The sequence below is a fragment of the Eriocheir sinensis genome, chromosome 32 (assembly GCF_024679095.1).
Source record: "Eriocheir sinensis breed Jianghai 21 chromosome 32, ASM2467909v1, whole genome shotgun sequence".
Taxonomy (NCBI): Eukaryota; Metazoa; Arthropoda; class Malacostraca; order Decapoda; family Varunidae; genus Eriocheir; species Eriocheir sinensis.
The window spans coordinates 10,006,036-10,025,186 of NC_066540.1; the positions used below are offsets into that span (position 1 = coordinate 10,006,036).

At 40.5% G+C, this 19,151-nt stretch overlaps 1 protein-coding gene across 1 annotated transcript in view; it reads right to left on the reverse strand.

The window, feature by feature from the left end:
* LOC127006120 (uncharacterized) overlaps positions 1-19,151 on the reverse strand; it is a 65,664-nt gene that overhangs the window by 24,280 nt on the left and 22,233 nt on the right. The window contains exon 3 of the mRNA XM_050875630.1: positions 1,500-1,536. Within this exon, the coding sequence (XP_050731587.1) occupies positions 1,500-1,536 (37 nt within the window). The remainder of the gene's footprint in view (positions 1-1,499; positions 1,537-19,151) is intronic.

Sequence of the window (19,151 nt, forward strand, 5' to 3'; positions counted from 1 at the left end):
CCTGATTCAAGCCGCGTTACCTCACTGAAGAGTTCCTCGGGAGTCGCGTCGTGTTTTTATGACGACAGAACATGACTTTCAAATTTGGCAACGCTCGTGCCGACGTGTTAGTGCCCATAAAACGCTAAAGACGCACCGCTCTAGCTGTGTTTATGGACTTAACTGTTCTGATAAGTAGGTGTTACTTTTGAATGAGAAAGCGAATTGAACAGTGTGTGCCTGGACCTAACAAAACACACACACACACACACACACACACACACACACACACACACACACACATCTTCCTTATACTGTATTTTCTTCGACATGTCATGACAAAGTCTTTTAAGAGTGGATTATAAAGGCACTTCAAGACCTCAATTTGATTTTTTGTGGCATTTGTTTGGTTTACGCGACCAGCATGTTGCGGGAATGTTTTTGTTTTTTATAACTCTTGGTCTACCTCGCCCTACCGGAAATTATGAAAACTGAATACGAAGGATATTAAATTATATAGACGCACATATGGAGCTAGTAAAGAGGACGTGGAGACGTTTGGTGAATGCAGGCAGAGAGAGAACACTTAGAAAACAAATATACTTTATCACCAGTTTTGCACTTGGTGATAAAATAATGGAATACATCATAGACAAAGGGCAGTAAAAGAGAAAAAATGATGCTTCAGTTGTTCCTCCTAAGTCGTTGTTGTAATATGAAACCTAGTTTAAAGAACTGTCACGTTTTGGAAATATGAAACTAAAAGAAAGTAAACACCCGTCTGAAAATATAAATCAGGAAATGTAAGTTAGTGCTTGCACACAAAAGCGAAAAGGACTAAGGATTGATAGCACTGGATGGCTTGATATAGAGCATTCAAATGTTACCAACATAGGTAATCTACTATTCTCTCTCTCTCTCTCGTCAATCTTTTGAAGACTATACAAAGCAATGTTCTTTATCATACCATACAACACAATAATATGTAACCAATGCGTATAGCACACCGCATTCATTCATTGAATAATCTGGTTATGAATCATCACACCACAACAGCATAACCCATCCAAGCGACAGTCACCTACACCATGATTATTGCAACACATCACACATCATACAGGGCACGTTAGGCTCATAATACCGCACTCATCACACCAGACCTTAATTCATATTATTCAATCCTCCTACATATGTCATATAAAACAAACAAACAAAACAGTTATCTATACATCCCATCGAACAAGACATGAAACTGCTCGTTACATCAGTATACCAAACTCACCCACAGACTTGTTTTTATAAGTAATTTTTGTAATTTTATGGTTGTCGGGATATGACGACCATAGCTTCATGTATTGTATACCATACTTATTTAAATCCAATTTAGATAAGCGCGCGCGCACACACACACACACACACACACACACACACACACACACACACACACACACACACACACACACACACACACACACACACACACACACACATCACCATCATCATCATCACCAACACCTCACCTCCCTGGCCGCTCCCTTGTGCTGGTCTCCGTTCTCCCTGAAAGAAGAGAAAAAGGATGGTGTTTAGGCAAGCGGTGGTCATTGATACGTTGGTCGGTTTATCAGTAGAAACATGATCCTAAACACACCCAGACACACACACACACACACACACACACACACACACACACACACACACACACACACACACACACACACACATAAACACTGCTTGTTTAATTATTCCTCTCAGTAGTCTAGTCAGGTATCATCGGGAAGGCTATGTGAAGTGACCTTTAGCCTTCTTGTACGTGCTTTGGAAGCCAAAATTTACAAGCAGTTTTCTTGCTAAACTGAATATATATATATATATATATATATTATATTATATTATATATATATATATATATATATATATATATATATATATATATATATATATATATATATATATATATTTATATATATATATATATATATATATATATATATATATATATATATATATATATATATATATATATATATATATATATATATATATATATATATATATATATATATATATATATATATATATATATATATATATATATATATATATATATATATATATATATATATTTATATATTTCTATATTTATATATATTTATATATTTCTTTATATATATATATCTATATATCTATATCTATATATCTGTATATCTCTCTCTCTCTGTGTGTGTGTGTGTGTGTGTGTGTGTGTGTGTGTGTGTGTGATATTTTCCTTCCTCTGTGACTCAGTATTGTGTAAGGCACTGCGGCAGAACTCATGGGAAACAAAACTTGACACTGAACGTAATCTGGCCAGATGCTCTTGAAGAGATTTGTCGCTGCTTAAAAGTTCTTTTCTGTAAATGTTATCAAGAGGATATTTCTTCAAGCATTTTTACAGTTATGAAGCCCCAACTGCAAGTTCTCTAGGTACTTACACAGCTAGTCTTTTACTCTTTTTACGGTATCCTCCATTGTCCATCTTGACTAGAGTAGCGTTGTGAAGGTCTTATTGAATTATACACTCTTGTTTTCGTTTTGCCCTTGGTATACCTCCTTGCCAATATGAAAAAAAATATCCATACATACTTACGATCTATTGAAGTTAATTTTCCGTTAAGAAGGATATCAAACCTCATTATACTTAAAAGTCGTTGAATTTGAACTAAACATTAACAGGAGAAGGAGGTCCATGAAATATTGAGTAGTTACAAATATATATAACAGCTCGTGTACCAGATTTACCCGTTGGTGAGCATCGGTAAGCTCTTTTTTAGCCTTTTCGAAGATCCATTCTGTTGCGTATAAAGTTTCAGGAAGTGGATTTCGTGTTTATTTTTCTCCTATGTTTAATAAAACAATATTTGTCAAATAACTGAGGAAATAAGTGATTATAATAATATACCTGCGTGTGTTATCCTCGGCAGACCACAAATTATGTCATCACCATTATCATCATCATCATCATCATCATCATCATCATCATTGCCACCACCTCCACCTCCACCACCATCACCATCAGCACCACCATCACAAGATTGTTAGTCCCTTCCCATTGTTCTCCAGCCCTCTACCTGATATTAGTATTATCCATCCTAAGTAAAATTAAATCAATCTATCAGTCATTTGTTTAGTCGCATATCGCAGCTACATTTGAATTCTGTCTGCAGCTTTAATTGGAGGCTCTCTGCCTTCGATGATTTTGATCGGACAACCCCGCTGACCTTATTTTTCAATTGGTTATTCCTGGAGCCGTATTCAAGTGACCTTTGCCTTGGCACCACTTCCGACAGTTTTACAAGTTGGTGATGCTTTGCTTTGTTGATGGTACAGAAGAGAGAGAGAGAGAGAGAGAGAGAGAGAGAGAGAGAGAGAGAGAGAGAGAGAGAGAGAGAGAGAGAGAGAGAGAGAGAGAGAGAGAGAGAGAGAGACACGAACACAGACATGGTTTGCATGTGTGCATGTTTATTTGTTTGTATTTTGATATTAACTTTAACTTTTGAATGGCAGCAGCTTTCGTAGGAACTTCCGTTGTTGTTATAGACTTTGTCCCTCCGGGGAGGGACCATGGACATGGACATTTGTCGGGTGACGGCCCATGAAGAGGGTTCCAACAGACAGACTTAATAGGTTGACGCCGACAAAGTCGGTCTGTTGACGAGGACTGGCGTGACTCGTGGGAACTGTTTACTTAGTGGGTTGTTTTTTTTCCATCCTGCTTGAAACGTAACACTGCTTCAGTTAATCTAAGGCATTGTTTTTCTTTGGGGGCAGAGTGGGACATGGAGGAAAAATATTACATGATCCCTGAATTTGATTTCTGTGAATATTTTTTGCCAGAGTTTGTTCATCGTTCGCTTGTTTGTTTGTTGGTTTGTGTTTGTATGTTTGTATTTGTATTTGTGCGCGCGCGCGCGCGTGTGTGTGTGTGTGTGTGTGTGTGTGTGTGTGTGTGTGTGTGTGTGCTTGCTTGCCTTGGGGTCAAAATGCGCAATACAGTAGGAACTAAGAATAATCTTACGTCTTTCCTACTCGCCACTCGCTCACATGAAAGAAAAATATTGTCGTTACGCTCCAATCACCCGAGGCTGACCTTTTTTAAATTGCTTTATTATATATTTTCCTCAGTGCTTGCCTTTGGGCACTGAGTAAATAAGTGTGTTTGTCACTTGCAACGAGCTGACCTGATAAATTTAATTTAGATAATTCGCTGGGCGAAGTATGAGAAAACTACTGTTATATACATTTAACAGCAGCCTTCCTTTTATGACATTAACTTTTTATTTGACAATATGTTTAGTTTAAGTGATTACACGTTTAAGAAGGTACCATTCTTTGTAACAAAAAGCCTATTTGTCAACCTGAGACCTTGCTGGGCTGTCAGTGTGATAGTTGCCCTTAGCAGCCTTAACCCTCGTGCCTTGAGCTCCAGTTCTCAATCCAACAATATTACAAAGCCTTTGCTTATCAATTTCTTTTTCTTTCCACTCTCAACTCTTTACTCGTTACTAACACAACGTTTCCTCTTCTTATATTCTATCTCATAGTCTGTTTTAGCTTTGTGAAATAGCAGTACAGGGTTTTTGTTGCCTAATACTTGGATATTAGATATTGATTAATTTACTTTTTTTTATTTTTATGACTGTAATTTTGGTGACGATGGTGAAAACAAGCCTGTGTCTGGGGCAGTCTTGAACATGGTGTGTAGAGATTTGTTTAATGTTTCGCCTATGGGGCTGGTAGGCTTTCTTGGTGTGTCCTGGTGGTCGACCCCATCCCGTTATGGTGCAGGCAAGTGTTTATAATGGCGCCATCCTACTAGCTCATGCTGCCCCCCAGGAGCTCATCTTTGATCCTCTTTTAGGGAGAGAATCTAGAGTCAGGGTTGATAGGTGGTCTTCAGGACATGATGGGGGTAGTCTTAGACCACTCGGCGATGACTGAAAAACTGCCAGCTTGTTTATAACGGAGGGCGGGACGCGAACCAACGTCCTCCTGTATGCCGCGCCAGCAAGCTGATCACAGCCTGTGGGTATTGTATTTCACTATGTGTATTTTACTGTCCGATCTTTTCTTTTCGAACGCGTTTACATATGCACGTATGTACACACACACACACACACACACACACACACACACACCAAACACACACATACCCATACCTCTTATTGTGGTAATTAGCAAAATGGCCATTGATTATTATATTGCTATTGTTATTGCTATTTTTATTAATAATAATAATAATAATAATAATAATAATAATAATAATCATATAATTATTCTTATTCTACTACTACTACTACTACTACTACTACTACTACTACTACTACTACTACTACTACTACTACTACTCCTCCTCCTTCCTGTTGCGGCGCCTTATATAAATCACTCACTCCTCCTCCTCCTCCTCCTCCTACTACTACTACTACTATAATCGGTTCACCCGAGTCTGAAGTGTGCATTATCGCGCAACGGCAACCTGCAGCCACACGGCGTGACCGATTTCGTGGATAGTGTATGCTAGCCTACGCATAGTAAAAAGTCATCAGTGTCAATAATGTGCAGGCAACAATAACAAATATCGTCAATTATAATCGATTTGAGTTAAAAAATGTTAGTAATGTCACAAATAGCTGTTTTGTTAATTTACAAGATCACTGATTATGATTATTAAACAGCCTTGAAGCTGTCCACCACCGAAAAAAAAAAAAATAACAGGCTTTATATTAACAAAACAGCTATTTGCGACATTACTAATATTTTTTTTAACTCATAATCGACTATAATTGACGGTATTTGTTATTACGGCCTGCACAGTATTGACACTGACGACTGTTTACTACGCGAAAGCTAGCATACATTATCCATGAAATCGGACGTGCCGTGTGGCTGCAGGTTGCCGTTGCGCGATAATGCACACTTCAGACTCGGGTGAACCGACTATACTACTACTACTACTACTATAGTCTGTTTTTCCGTCTGTCCACCAACAAAGCGGGAATTTTGATGGACTTGGCACCTGCGTATTTCTAGTTCGTGTATGCATGAAAATCATCTGTTGTGATAGACATTCAAGCTTATTTTTCAATAATATATTTGAATGTTTATGTATACAAAAAAAAATACAAAAAAAGAGAACTCAGTCGTTTGCATCGATAATCTAACATACAAGCACGCGAAAAGACAAGATTGTATCAAAGAACATTGTCACATCCAAGATCCATTTATTTAGACCTTGGTCACATCATGCTCGAACGATCTGTGGTTTTTAAAATTTTTGAAAAACCACATTGCTCATTTCAGGTATATTAAAAGAAATCTGGCTCTGCAAGTGCAAATAAAGGTTATCTTAATAATTTACTGCATGTAAATAACGATTAATAACATAAATACATGAAAGAGTATAACTGTTGAATGCGATGCTAGGCTATTTCGAATATTAGGCTATCCATGTTATTTACATGCAACACGTCAAAATTCCTTATGTATAGACACTTGCAGAGTCGTATGTCACTTAATTTATGTAGCCTATACCTGAATGAGATGAAATATGAGTATCTGAAAGGCTGTAGATCATTCGAGTATGATCAGACTGTATACTGTTTGATAAACAAGTTGTTCCTTCGTGTGCTTGTGTGGTGATTATTAATGAAAATCTTCGGTGTGCGGTTCATATACGATGGCTTGATGGTTTTTTTGTATACACAAACATTTAAATATATCACTGAAAATATAAAGTTTATCTTCACGCAATCACGAACTCACAATGCGCAGGTGCCACATCTACGTTCGCTAGTAGCCAGAAGGAATGAAACGGACTACTACTACCTACTACTGCTACTACTATCTACTACTACTACTACTACTACTACTACTATATACTATTGTCGTTTTAATTGCCACCATTATTAGACTATGATTGTTATTATTGTTTTCATTATTATGATGATACTATAGAATAGAGATTATAAGGCTTTTAGAGTCTGGAACTACAGGTTAACATAAACCTGTGCCTTATTTTATTCATTTATAAGAAAGCTATGCTCTTGTGCAACTAACCACACAACAACGACTTTTCCTTTATTTGGGGAGGACACATTTAATTGCTTTATTTTTTTTAGCCCATTTGTCTTCTCGTCAGCTTTTTTGGAAATACTTGACTTCTGGGAAATACACGGCTAACTCACGTCATTGTCATTTCCATGGACACGCATTTATGAAGAAAGGCATGATGTTGGTTCTTTCTCTTTAGTTAACCCTCCCTTGCATGCCTCTTGCGCCACAGACAAGCTCTGTGACGGAAGATGTACTCGAGACTTGCCTCTCCATGGTTACAGATCGCAACACTTGGATTGTTAACCTGGTATACCTAAAAACTGTCACAGGCAAAGAAAAGTATAATGAAACCATCCATCTGTCTCTAAGTTTTATATTTCTGTCCTTTCTCCTCATTTCCCAGAAACTGGTAGCCTAAACCTCGCGTCAAGATGAAACGCTAAATATCTTAGTTTATTAATTTTTGTCACATCTTTGCCGCCTTGTCTAAACTTCTTGAGCCTGTCACATCATCTCGGCAAATCCTGACGCATATGTGGTGGACGGGTGAGGCGTTAGGGAGCAAAAGTATACAACGCTACCATGATGACAGAGATTAGGGAAATGATGTGATTTCCACACGTCTTCACCCCAGCTGACGGCGAACACAGATTCCACCAGCAAAAAAGGATGATACAACAGCAGCATTCGCCTCATATCGAAAAGGAATCAAAACTATTTCCTTACACACACACACACACACACACACACACACACACACACACACACATATTCACACTCTTTCAACAAGACAGTCGCAAACAACAACACAGATGTGCAAACACGGGCGGGCGTCGAGACAGTTTTCAAAATGTCACAACGAGTGGTAATTCTGATTCAAACAAGTGTTGCCAAATGCGAGGAACGAAAGACCAGATGATACTAGAGGGATTAAAAGAGAGAGAGAGAGAGAGAGAGAGAGAGAGAGAGAGAGAGAGAGAGAGAGAGAGAGAGAGAGAGAGAGAGAGAGGAAGAGGAAGACGTGGGTAGAGGTCGCCTGGTGGTTCTCGTTGACCAATGGGGGAGGAGGAGGAAGAGGAGGAGGAAGGAGGAGCAGGAGGAGGTGGAGGTGTAAGCGGAGCAATTTAGTAGTGATGGCTATGGAAGAGGAGGAACACAAGTAGGAAAAGAAGGAAGAGGGTGAGGATAAGGAAGAGAAGTGCGATGAGGAAGAAAAAAAAAACAAATAAGAGATCTAACTGTAAGAAGGTGAAAGTGTTGGGCGGAGGGGATGGTGATGTGATGTGTGAGAGGATTATTGCATTGTGATAGCGGTGTGAATGGAGACAAGCGTTGACCCAGGTGGGGAACCAGTTATAATTATATTGCTTCCACACTACTACTACTACTACTACTACTACTACTACTACTACTACTACTACTACTACTACTACTACTGCTGCTGCTGCTGCTGCTAAACACCTCCGTGGTGTAGTGGTTAGCACATCTAGCTACGAATCCTTTAGTCCTGGACCCGATCCCAGGCCTGGGCAGTCGGCGCCCAGCTCACTCAGTTGTTCATCCTCCCTTTCGGTGTGGTCGATAAATTGGTACCTGGGGAAACCTGATAAAGGTAACCTGTATTAAACTCTGCTAACCCGAACATTGCACTTGTTCTGTGTAGTGGGTTCTTGCCAAGGAGACTTGGTCCTTCCGCCCCACATGCTCAAGGGCTAATGAGACAGAGCTGAGCACCTAGGCCACGCGTAGATTAGCGTATATCCTCAAGTTTACCTTATCCTAACAACTACTGCTTTTGCTACTGTTAATACTATTATTATACTAACCTTGAAACTCATATAATTATTCAGTATGTTACAGCAGAAAATAAAGGACGAAGATATAAAGAAAACGTAAAGATAAGAACATAACTCATGGTAGAAGAAAAACAAAAACAAAATACATAGTATTATCAAAAGTAATATTACTTTTAAGAGTAAGTAACCCCACTTCAGGAATGGAATGAAGAAAGAAAGCAAACGTAGAAGAGAGGTGAAGGGCATAAAGAAACAGACCAAGGTATAGTGTATTTCAAAGCGATCATTGTTCAAGAACATAAGAAGAAGAACATAAGAACGTTGGAATCTGCAGGAGGCCGGTAGGCCTATACAAGGCAGTTCCTTTGACCCTAAGCTCCCGTGTATCTAACCCCACCTAGTATCGCTGTCCATGAATTTATCTAATCTATTTTTGAATGTGACAATTGTATTGGCACTCACCACATGACTGCTAAGCCTATTCCACTCATCCACAACCCTGTTGGTAAACCAATTTTTGCCCATGTCCCTGTTGAATCTGAATTTATCCAGTTTAAACCCATTACTTCGTGTCCTACCCGGCTCTCTTACCAACAAAACCTTATGAATATCTCCCTTATTAAAGCCCTTCATCCATTTATAAACCTCGATCATGTCTCCACGCACCCTTCGCCTTTCTAGAGAATGCAAGTTTAACTGTTTGAGTCTTTCCTCGTATGGCAAGTTTCTCAACCCCTGAATCATCTTAGTCATCCTCCTCTGCACCGATTCTAACATTTTGATATCCATTCTATAGTAAGGTGACCAGAACTGAACCGCATAGTCAAGATGAGGTCTCTCTGTTCCTTTATCTCCAGTTTCCTTTCCGGCCGTTCTATCTCTGCGGTGGTAGACGGTCACTGCTCTTCCCCTAAACCTATCAACAGTGGCGTTCCACAGGGCTCTGTCCCACTCTCTTCCTGTTATTCATCAATGATCTTTCCATAACAAACTGTCCTGTCCACTCGTACGCCGACGACTCCACTCTGCATTATTCAACTTCTTTCAATAGACCATCAAAACAGGAAGTACACAACTCCAGACTGGAGGCTGCAGAACGCTTAACCTCAGACCTTGCTATCATTTCCGATTGGGGCAGAAGGAACCTTGTGTCCTTCAATGCCTCAAAAACTCAATTTCTCCACCTATCAACTCGACACAATCTTCCAAACACCTATCCCCTATTCTTCGACAACACTCAGCTGTCACCTTCTTCAACACTAAACAACCTCGGTCTATCCTTAACTCAAAATCTCAACTGGAAACTTCATATCTCCTCTCTCGCTAAATCAGCTTCCTCGAGGTTGGGCGTTCTGTATCGTCTCTGCCAGTTCTTCTCCCCTGCGCAGTTGCTATCCATATACAGGGGCCTTGTCCGCCCTCGTATGGAGTATGCATCTCACGTGTGGGGGGGCTCCACCCACACAGCTCTTCTGGACAGAGTGGAGGCTAAGGCTCTTCGTCTCATCAGCTCTCCTCCTCCTACTGATAGTCTTCTACCTCTTAAATTCCGTCGCGATGTTGTCTCTCTTTCTATCTTCTATCGATATTTCCACGCTGACTGCTCTTCTGAACTTGCTAACTGCATGCCCCCCCTCCTCCCTGCACACGACTTTCTACTCATGCTCATCCCTTTACTGTCCAAACCCCTTATGCAAGAGTTAACCAGCATCTTCACTCTTTCATCCTTCACGCTGGTAAACTCTGGAACAATCTTCCTTCATCTGTATTTCCTTCTGCCTATGACTTGAACTCTTTCAAGAGGAGGGTATCAGGACACCTCTCCTCCCGAATTTGACCTTGCTTTTGGCCACCTCTTCTGATTCTTTTATGGGAGCAGCGATTAGCGGGCTTTTTTTTTATTATTGTTTTCTTTTTTGTGTGTGCCCTTGAGCTGCCTCCTTTGTTGTAAAAAAAAAAAGAAGAAAAAAAACAACTAATGCTAAATATAGTCTGAGGAAGACTTCGGCGCTTCCGTTGCTTACGCTCCTTGAAATAAATCCCAGTACCCTATTTGCTCGATTTCTAGCTTGAATGCATTGTGCCCTTGGACGGAGATCAGAGCACACTAAGACCCCTAAATCCCTCTCGCACCCAGACCTGCTTATGAGAGTGTCATTTAAGCAATAGTTGTGAGAAGGGTTGTTCCTTCCTACACTCAGAATACTGCACTTCCCTACATTGAACTCCATCTGCCATTTATCAGCCCAGTCATACAATCTGTTTAGTTCATCCTGGAGAATACTAGCGTCCTGATCCGACTCAGTTACTCTACCGATCTTGGTATCATCTGCAAACTTACTGACATCACTACTAATTCCTGTATCTAAATCATTGATATAAATAATAAACAAGAGTTGACCTAATACCGAACCTTGTGGGACCCCACTCGTAACACATCCCCAGTCAGATCTTTTACCATTGATTTGCACTCTCTGCTTCCTATTGCTAAGCCACGCCTTGACCCAGTTTAAAACCTTACCCTCTACACACACACACACACACACACACACACACACACACACACACACACACACACACACACACACACTCACTCACTCACTCACTCACTCTCAGACACACCAACACACACGTCTAGCATCCTTACACACTAGTTCAGTCGATAGCAATAAAAAAGTGACAGGCAAAGGGTGTAGATACTTAAACAAAGTAATAAGTAATCAAGGGGACGAGGTGGGAGAGAATGTGGAACGGGTGAAGAGAAGGACGAGGAGAAAAGATAAATTCAGAAGGAGGAGGAGGAGAATGAGAAGTAGGAAGTGAAGGAGATGGAGAAGGACGAAGAGAATCAGGAGATCAACGAAGAAAGCATAAGGAGGAAGAAAAGAAGAAAGAAGAAAGGAAGGAAGCGTAGGAAGGGGAGGAGGAAGAAAAAAAGGAGGAAGGTGTCGTGTAAAGCTAGACTGATGTTAAGATTAAGTGTGTGTGTGTGTGTGTGTGTGTGTGTGTGTGTGTGTGTGTTCTTCATCAAACTGCAAATAATAATCTTGCGCAGCAGTAGTTGGACGAGTGATGGTTTTCTCCCTCGTGATGGGGGTAGATTGTCCGGGGGACGTGGCCCTTCACAGCCCCGGAGTGGCTGGTTAGTGGATGACGTGATGCCTCGTGCCGCCCTGCTGCAGGTGGGGGCGTCAAGGCTGTGTTGCCCAACTCTCCTCTAAGCAAGGAAGGCTTAAGGCCAACTGACTTTAGGTTCGCATTTGGAAACAGGGTCAAAGGAAAATAAGTTGGTCTTCATATTTCATGCAAATTTATCTGCGTGACTGTATCTCTCAGTTAGAGCGTCCCCGCCCACTTATCTCTTGACACATCAGTTTGACCCTTTCGTCACCAACGTGAGGTTTTGTAAAGACAACGTTCTCGTGAGCTGTTAATGCACAACATATCCTAGATACGCGGAATTCCTTATAGTCTTTCATCGAATAGTTACTAGTGCTGGCAACCATCTAGATCCCTTTTATACCCATCGTGCAGGACTTTTCGGCACCGTTGTGGAGCCTTAGTTGCTGATAGCGTCATATTACTGTGAGACAGGCTAACACAAAGACTTTCAACCAGACATAGTCTACTACACCTGTGGATGCATTTACGTTCATGTCTGTATTATTGACACGAAACCATGCCGTGTAAAATAATATATAATTACCGTTTTGGAAAATTAATAAATATTGTTTAATACACAAACATAATCGTCCACGAACACCCACGTAAAGAGGCTTTATTACTTCACACATTTGTTCACCTCACTGCTTTCAGGTTATCCTCGGAAGAGCTTCCCTTTGGGTTCATATAGTCATGTAGATAGAGTGGCCGTGCTCATCAGACAAATTTCTGCATTTAACCCCCCCCCTCCCCCCCCCCACACACACTTTTTTTTTGTTTTGTTATATGTATAGGCCCATTACACCTTCAGTGTTCTTTTAAGGACTCTGTCACTTTAGCACTGGCCTGTGCTTAGTTAATGAACTATATTTAATGACGCTTTTAATTGTTTCTGTGACTGGTGTAGCCTCTTGGCGCTATAGTTGCAATTAAATTTAAGGCTGATTGATGACCTGTGATCTTCGGCCTCTGACCGGCGGCTGAAAACATGTAATTAGTAAGCGGGACTCGAGCAAGGTTACCTACATTCATCATTTCCAAGTCCTTCGAAGAGTAGTTTTGATAGCAACGTCACAACCCCGTCAAATCATCCATTAAAGTCAAATTTTAGTTAAACGAATTATTCATAGTTAATATATGGAAAAAAAGCTAAAAAGTTGGCAATGGAGAGAAAAATGCTGGGTAGAACATGAAAAATGAAGTAAGCATTATTTATTAGGGACTAATAAAGGTTAAATTATATTCTAAGGATGATAAAAAATAAAAAGGGACTTCTGTCTAACTAATAACAGATAGACTGCTAAAGTGACAGAGTGGCAACTCAAGAAATATAGAAAGGGAGAGAGAGAGAGAGAGAGAGAGAGAGAGAGAGAGAGAGAGAGAGAGAGAGATGGGGGTAATGTAGGATCGTATGATTGGTTTAAAAAAGTTTAGAAATGTGGGCAGACAGAGAGCCGGGTTGAGACATAAAGTTAGGGCTTTTGCCTGAGCAGTTAGGAGTACACCATTATTAGACAGAGAAAGACAGAAAACGTGCATTAGAGGTCGATGATTGCGGTGGTGTTAAGGCGCACAAATTGAAAATTGTGAAGATCTCTGAAGAAGTATATGAAACAGCCCTGTCTGTGGTCTTCCTTTTGGTTTGTTGGTTTCTTTCTCTTTGTCTCTCGTAATAAATGTCTACGCGGAATCATGGGATATCGCTGGAATGACTTTGTGTCAAACCGGCGACTACACTGTGAGACTGATTCGACATATTTTACCCGCAAAGTTCGTCAACGCCAACTCCGGCTGTACGGGCATTTGGCACGCTTCCCAGTAACCGACCTTGCTCATCAGGTTGCGTCTGTAAGAGACAATCCTGAATAGAGAAGGCCTAGGGGACGCTTACAGAGTTCGTGGCTCGAGCAAGTCGATAGATCCTGCCAGAAGGTACTCAGGATGAAAAGGGGACCTGCCTGGAGACTTGCTCGGAAGGACCCCCGGGCTTGGTGTCGTAGGGTGGGTGAGGCAACGCGCCCCCCGGCGTATGCCCCCATGCATTTATTGATTGATTGGTTTGTCTCGTTCGATATCTTTCCTTTTGCATCTTTGTATGTTAAAGGGTAGGGGAGTGTGGGAGGAGAGTGGAGTGCTGAAATTGTTCGAGTTTATTCGGGAAAAATTAACGTTAAACAATTTTCGTACACGAATCTTCCCTCCTTAGTATACGTAAGCTCTTGCCTTCCTACCTTCTCTCTTCTTCCTCCCTCCAGCCCACAACTTCTTCCTGTAATCTCTCTCTCTCTCTCTCTCTCTCTCTCTCTCTCTCTCTCTCTCTCTCTCTCTCTCTCTCTCTCTCTCTCTCTCTCTCTCTCTCTCTCTCTCTCTCTCTCTCTCTCTCTCTCTCTCTCACACACACACACACACACACACACACACACACACACAGAGTTCAGCTATTTACTATTATAAATTGTGTAATAAACACTAAGTATTAAATGAGGCTATATAGTGCCTTGAATGTGTCGCGTTTTAGGATAATAGCAATGACTGTATAAATTCCATAACGCATGACAACGTTGCTCTACGACGATGTCAGTGGCGAGTGGTCAAAGGCGTACACTATATCACTTCCTCACCTCCATCCGCGATGGCAGCAACTCTGACTTACTCTCGTGTGGTCTATAGTCGAGAGAAAGAACTTATTTACAATGTGAACAAGTATTTATTTTAGAAGAAAAGGCAAAGAGACTGTATTTCCACCTTCAAGAGTAGGTTTGGCAGCGCTGTGGCGAGGAAATACCCCGTGCGGGCCCGCTCCTAAACGGACTTCATACCTGAGATTACACTCAGTCACCATTTCACCTTTATTGCCAGCACCTCTCTGCATGGGTGACAACTTTTCCTTATGTGCGATTTTTTTAGTTTTCCCTTTCTGACCTTATACGTTAATGGAAACTTTAATAAAAAAAATAAAACATCGAACTGAAAGAAACAAGCAAAGCCACCTTTCATTGTTTTCGCAGAAAATAACTCCATGTCATGGAAAAATTATATGATTTCAGCAATTACTATATATCAGCAGAATTTAAAAAGGGGGTCCAGAACTTTCCTGGGTATCGCATGAAATAAATATTCCTATGTTTCTAGATAAGGAGTAAAAATTACATATACATGGGTCCTTGACACTGTGCACTGAACCAGCCCGTTGGGATTCCTTCGAAGAAGCAATTAAAATAATTATATATGCAATTGCTGAGTTAACGTCCAATTAACTACCCACAATTGGTAATCTTCTGTGACTCAAATGGTTTTACTAGGTTTTCTGCTGTGATTACAAGCATCAAACTTTTTAAGTGGTTTGCGGAGCCCTGCTAGCTTTCCGAATATTTATTTTTATAAACAGTATATTGAAAATAAGTGTATATATATATATATATATATATATATATATATATATATATATATATATATATATATATATATATATATATATATATATATATATATATATATAGAGAGAGAGAGAGAGAGAGAGAGAGAGAGAGAGAGAGAGAGAGAGAGAGAGAGAGAGATTTCCCAAGCAGGAGTTGCCTTCTTTCTTTATCTTCTAAGGCAAAAAAAGTGTCTCAGTCATGGCATTTTTGTCACGACTCACTTTACTCACTATTGAAAAATCCTTAAGTACTCATCTTATATAGTCAAATAAACTTTAAATCATTGCACCATTCAGGATGCTGTTCGTTGAAAAATATTTAATTGAAAAGCCGACATGATGGCAGCCGCGCGGAAACTTTAGCCAGGACTAATAATCAACAAACGCTGCGTGTGTGTGAAGGTCGGCAGAGTGGCCTCATGAGGATGGCTGTGGCGTACTACACAACTGAGGCGCACTGATGTGTTTACCTACGCCACCGGGAGGCCGCGTAGCATCAATCAACGCTCGCCCGTAAGCTAACAGCAAACTTAGTCAGTCCATCGTTTGTTTGAATGAAGGCTGTGTGACCATACACTTTAGTTATTTGATACGTTTTCTTCGCACCAAGGCTGGCCATGGTGTAGGTTTCGCTGCCTCCTGATGGCCAGGATCCTTGACACACTGGGGCGCGGCACACAATGATGACACACCACACCACACAGACGGGCAGGAACCTCCGCTGGGGGTCACGGCGGGGAACGGCGGTGCTCGGAGGAGATGCTTGTCATGTGAATGTTTTGTGAAGGCTACGACGTAATTGTAGTCTAGCTTTTTTTTTACGGTAGAGAAAGCAGACCAAGGGCCGGGCATTAAAAACAACTACACTACCCAATATTCATACAAAGGTTAGAAGAAGCCAAGAACAGTGTATCAATTTAGTATAACAGGTGTTCATTGCTTCGTGATACTCTAGGAACAGTATGACTAAACTGTCCACTAAAAACATTACGACAGCGGAACAGAGCTGGTGTGTTTTCTTGGAGTCGCAAGGCACGGAAATGTTTGCATTATCCGAAACCTTGCCAGCTGTGGCTTCTTCCATTACCTAATGCTTTAAAGTTAAGTGTTAGACTGGTTTACAAGTAGGAAAATAATTAATAATCTGTTAAGTTTTATTTATCGTAATTTTTCATTTTTCAGCGCACATGATTTTTGTAAATACTTGAGGACGATAGTTACACTGAGCGTACTCGTTCACGGCACCACCCTCCGTCACAGAACATGAACCGGCGAGCCTCACCTTATTTATCAAAAGGTGATGTTGTATACTCTGTCACATACTTCCAGTCAAACCTTAAAAAAAAAGCCTTGAAAACAGTTCTTGCTCTGTCAACTGAAAGAAATAATTTTCCGGAGGTGAGGAAATCCACTTTTCTCCACTCTCATTTCAGGAAAGATTTAATCAAGATTACTGCAAGAGCTTGGGTCATGTTTCAGTAGATGAGGAAATCCTCAAGACTTAGACCTCTGGGAAACCACTTCACAAGTGCTTGGTCTCACCAATATTTGTTACATGCTCTTAACTAGTGAGTGGTAACCAAAGGCGGAGCTCTGTTGATCGTCGTTTTTCCCATACCCTTTCCGAGAACTTAGTATTTACTCAACTCGTGATTCTACTATATTAACAATAATTTAAACAATAATTACTTTTCACTGGAAGATAATCAAATTGCAGCCGATGGTGTACACTCTTAAGAGTTTTCGGTCCACGGTTGGTAAAATTTAGTTAGCCTTAGCTTGTTTTGGTTATTACGAGAGAGAGAGAGAGAGAGAGAGAGAGAGAGAGAGAGAGAGAGGGGGGGGGGGAAGCAGACGGTGTGCCAGACAGAGGGTCGGGGAGCGGGGCCGTTGACCTTGGTGTGGTGCTCCGGTTCATCTTGGTTTCCGGCCTGTGGTATCTCTGTCCATAAACAACCTGAAGAGTTCTCCTTCTCCTCCTCGTCCTCTTCAGCCCCGCACCTCTTCCTCTTTCCCCTGCCCCATCTGCTCTTGACAGACGTCCCTAATCAATTGGTCCTTAACCTCTTCACTTCACTTTACTTTATTTTCAGGTCCTTTCCTTCCTGCTTTTCTCCTGTTATCCATTTACTCACTTGCCGATTTGTGGGTCCGTCTCTGTCATCACATCGTTATCCTTTTCACATAGTATAAACTTTCTATTCTGCTGTCGTGTGTGTCTGTGTGTGTGTGTGTGTGTGTGTGTGTGTGTGTGTGTGTGTGTGAGAGAGAGAGAGAGAGAGAGAGAATCAGAACACCCCTGGAAGAATGACTTTTCTTGCTCATTAACCACTTGGTCTAATTTCTCTCTCTCTCTCTCTCTCTCTCTCTCTCTCTCTCTCTCTCTCTCTGTTAATATGATTTTTTCTTACTTAATAGTTTTTTATGTATTTTTTTATGAGACGGGATAATGCACGAATTATATTAACGCTCCCGCAAATACAAAAAAAATTCACGTAGTTATAAAGAAAAAGCGAAAATAGCTTTGACAAGGACAAAGGAATACCCCACCCTTTTTTCTTCAATAATAAGAGCCGTAGTGTATAGAAATTATGGTCACTCATTGACTGGGTCAGTAGGTGCCGGTAACCTGATATTGTCAGTCCGGCATCAACACCACGGCAGCTGTTTCTGAATGTTTTATCAGTAAACAGAGGCATGCAAAGACCCTCAACAATAACATAAATGATAATAATAATAATAATAATAATAATAATAATTATTATTATTATTATTATTATTATTATTATTATTATTATTATTATTATTATTATTATTATTATTATTATCATTGTAATATAAATAATTTGTATTAGAAGACGACGACGACGACGACGACGAAGAAGAAGAAGAAGAAGAAGAAGAAGAAGAAGAAGAAGAAGATGATGATGATGATGATGATGATGATGATGATGATGATGATGAAAAAGGGGGACTAGGAAGAGGAGAAGGAGGAGGAGGAGGAGGAGGAGGAGGAGAAAAATAATTAATAAGCAAAACTCACTAACGATCGCTTTTAGACGATACAGTAATTTTTTCCTGGGGCTCTAGTTTGTTGTCAATTATTTTGTTTATTATAATGTTTTGTTTTTGTTTCGATTAATGTTCTCTTCTTTTTGTTCTTCTCTTTGCTCCTCGTGGTGTTTTCCTGTTTTCTCACATATTTACTTCTTTAATTAAATATTTTGTTGTGGAAACATTGGTGGCACGGAATGTTGTCGGGAACGGTGGTTGGGATGGTGCAGGTGATGCGTAGTGCCGGTTTTTGGGGATGGTTGAGGTCTTGTTCACACCTGCACGTGGATGTGGTGTCAGATACATCTGCCTCTACACTCCTTGAACGAGGAATTGAGGAGGGACGTAATAGGGGAAGGAAGAGCGTCAGCTGATTCTCACAAGACTACAGTCAAGCTCATTCATATGCTGTCCAACTTACGAATGTATGAGTTAACCTTTACCTTCACTATTACCTCTCGCTGGTAAGGGATCAGCCTTTCTTTTTCTATATTTCCTCCTTCCTGTACCTAACTCTTTCTTAGAAGAGGGCCTCTGCATATAGATCTGATTATTTTAGAGGCGTTTTAAAATTTCTTAATGAGAACAGCCTGTTGCGTACATTTTTATCTCCTCCCGTGAAGAAAGGCATTAGTAAATAGAACGGTCAGGGC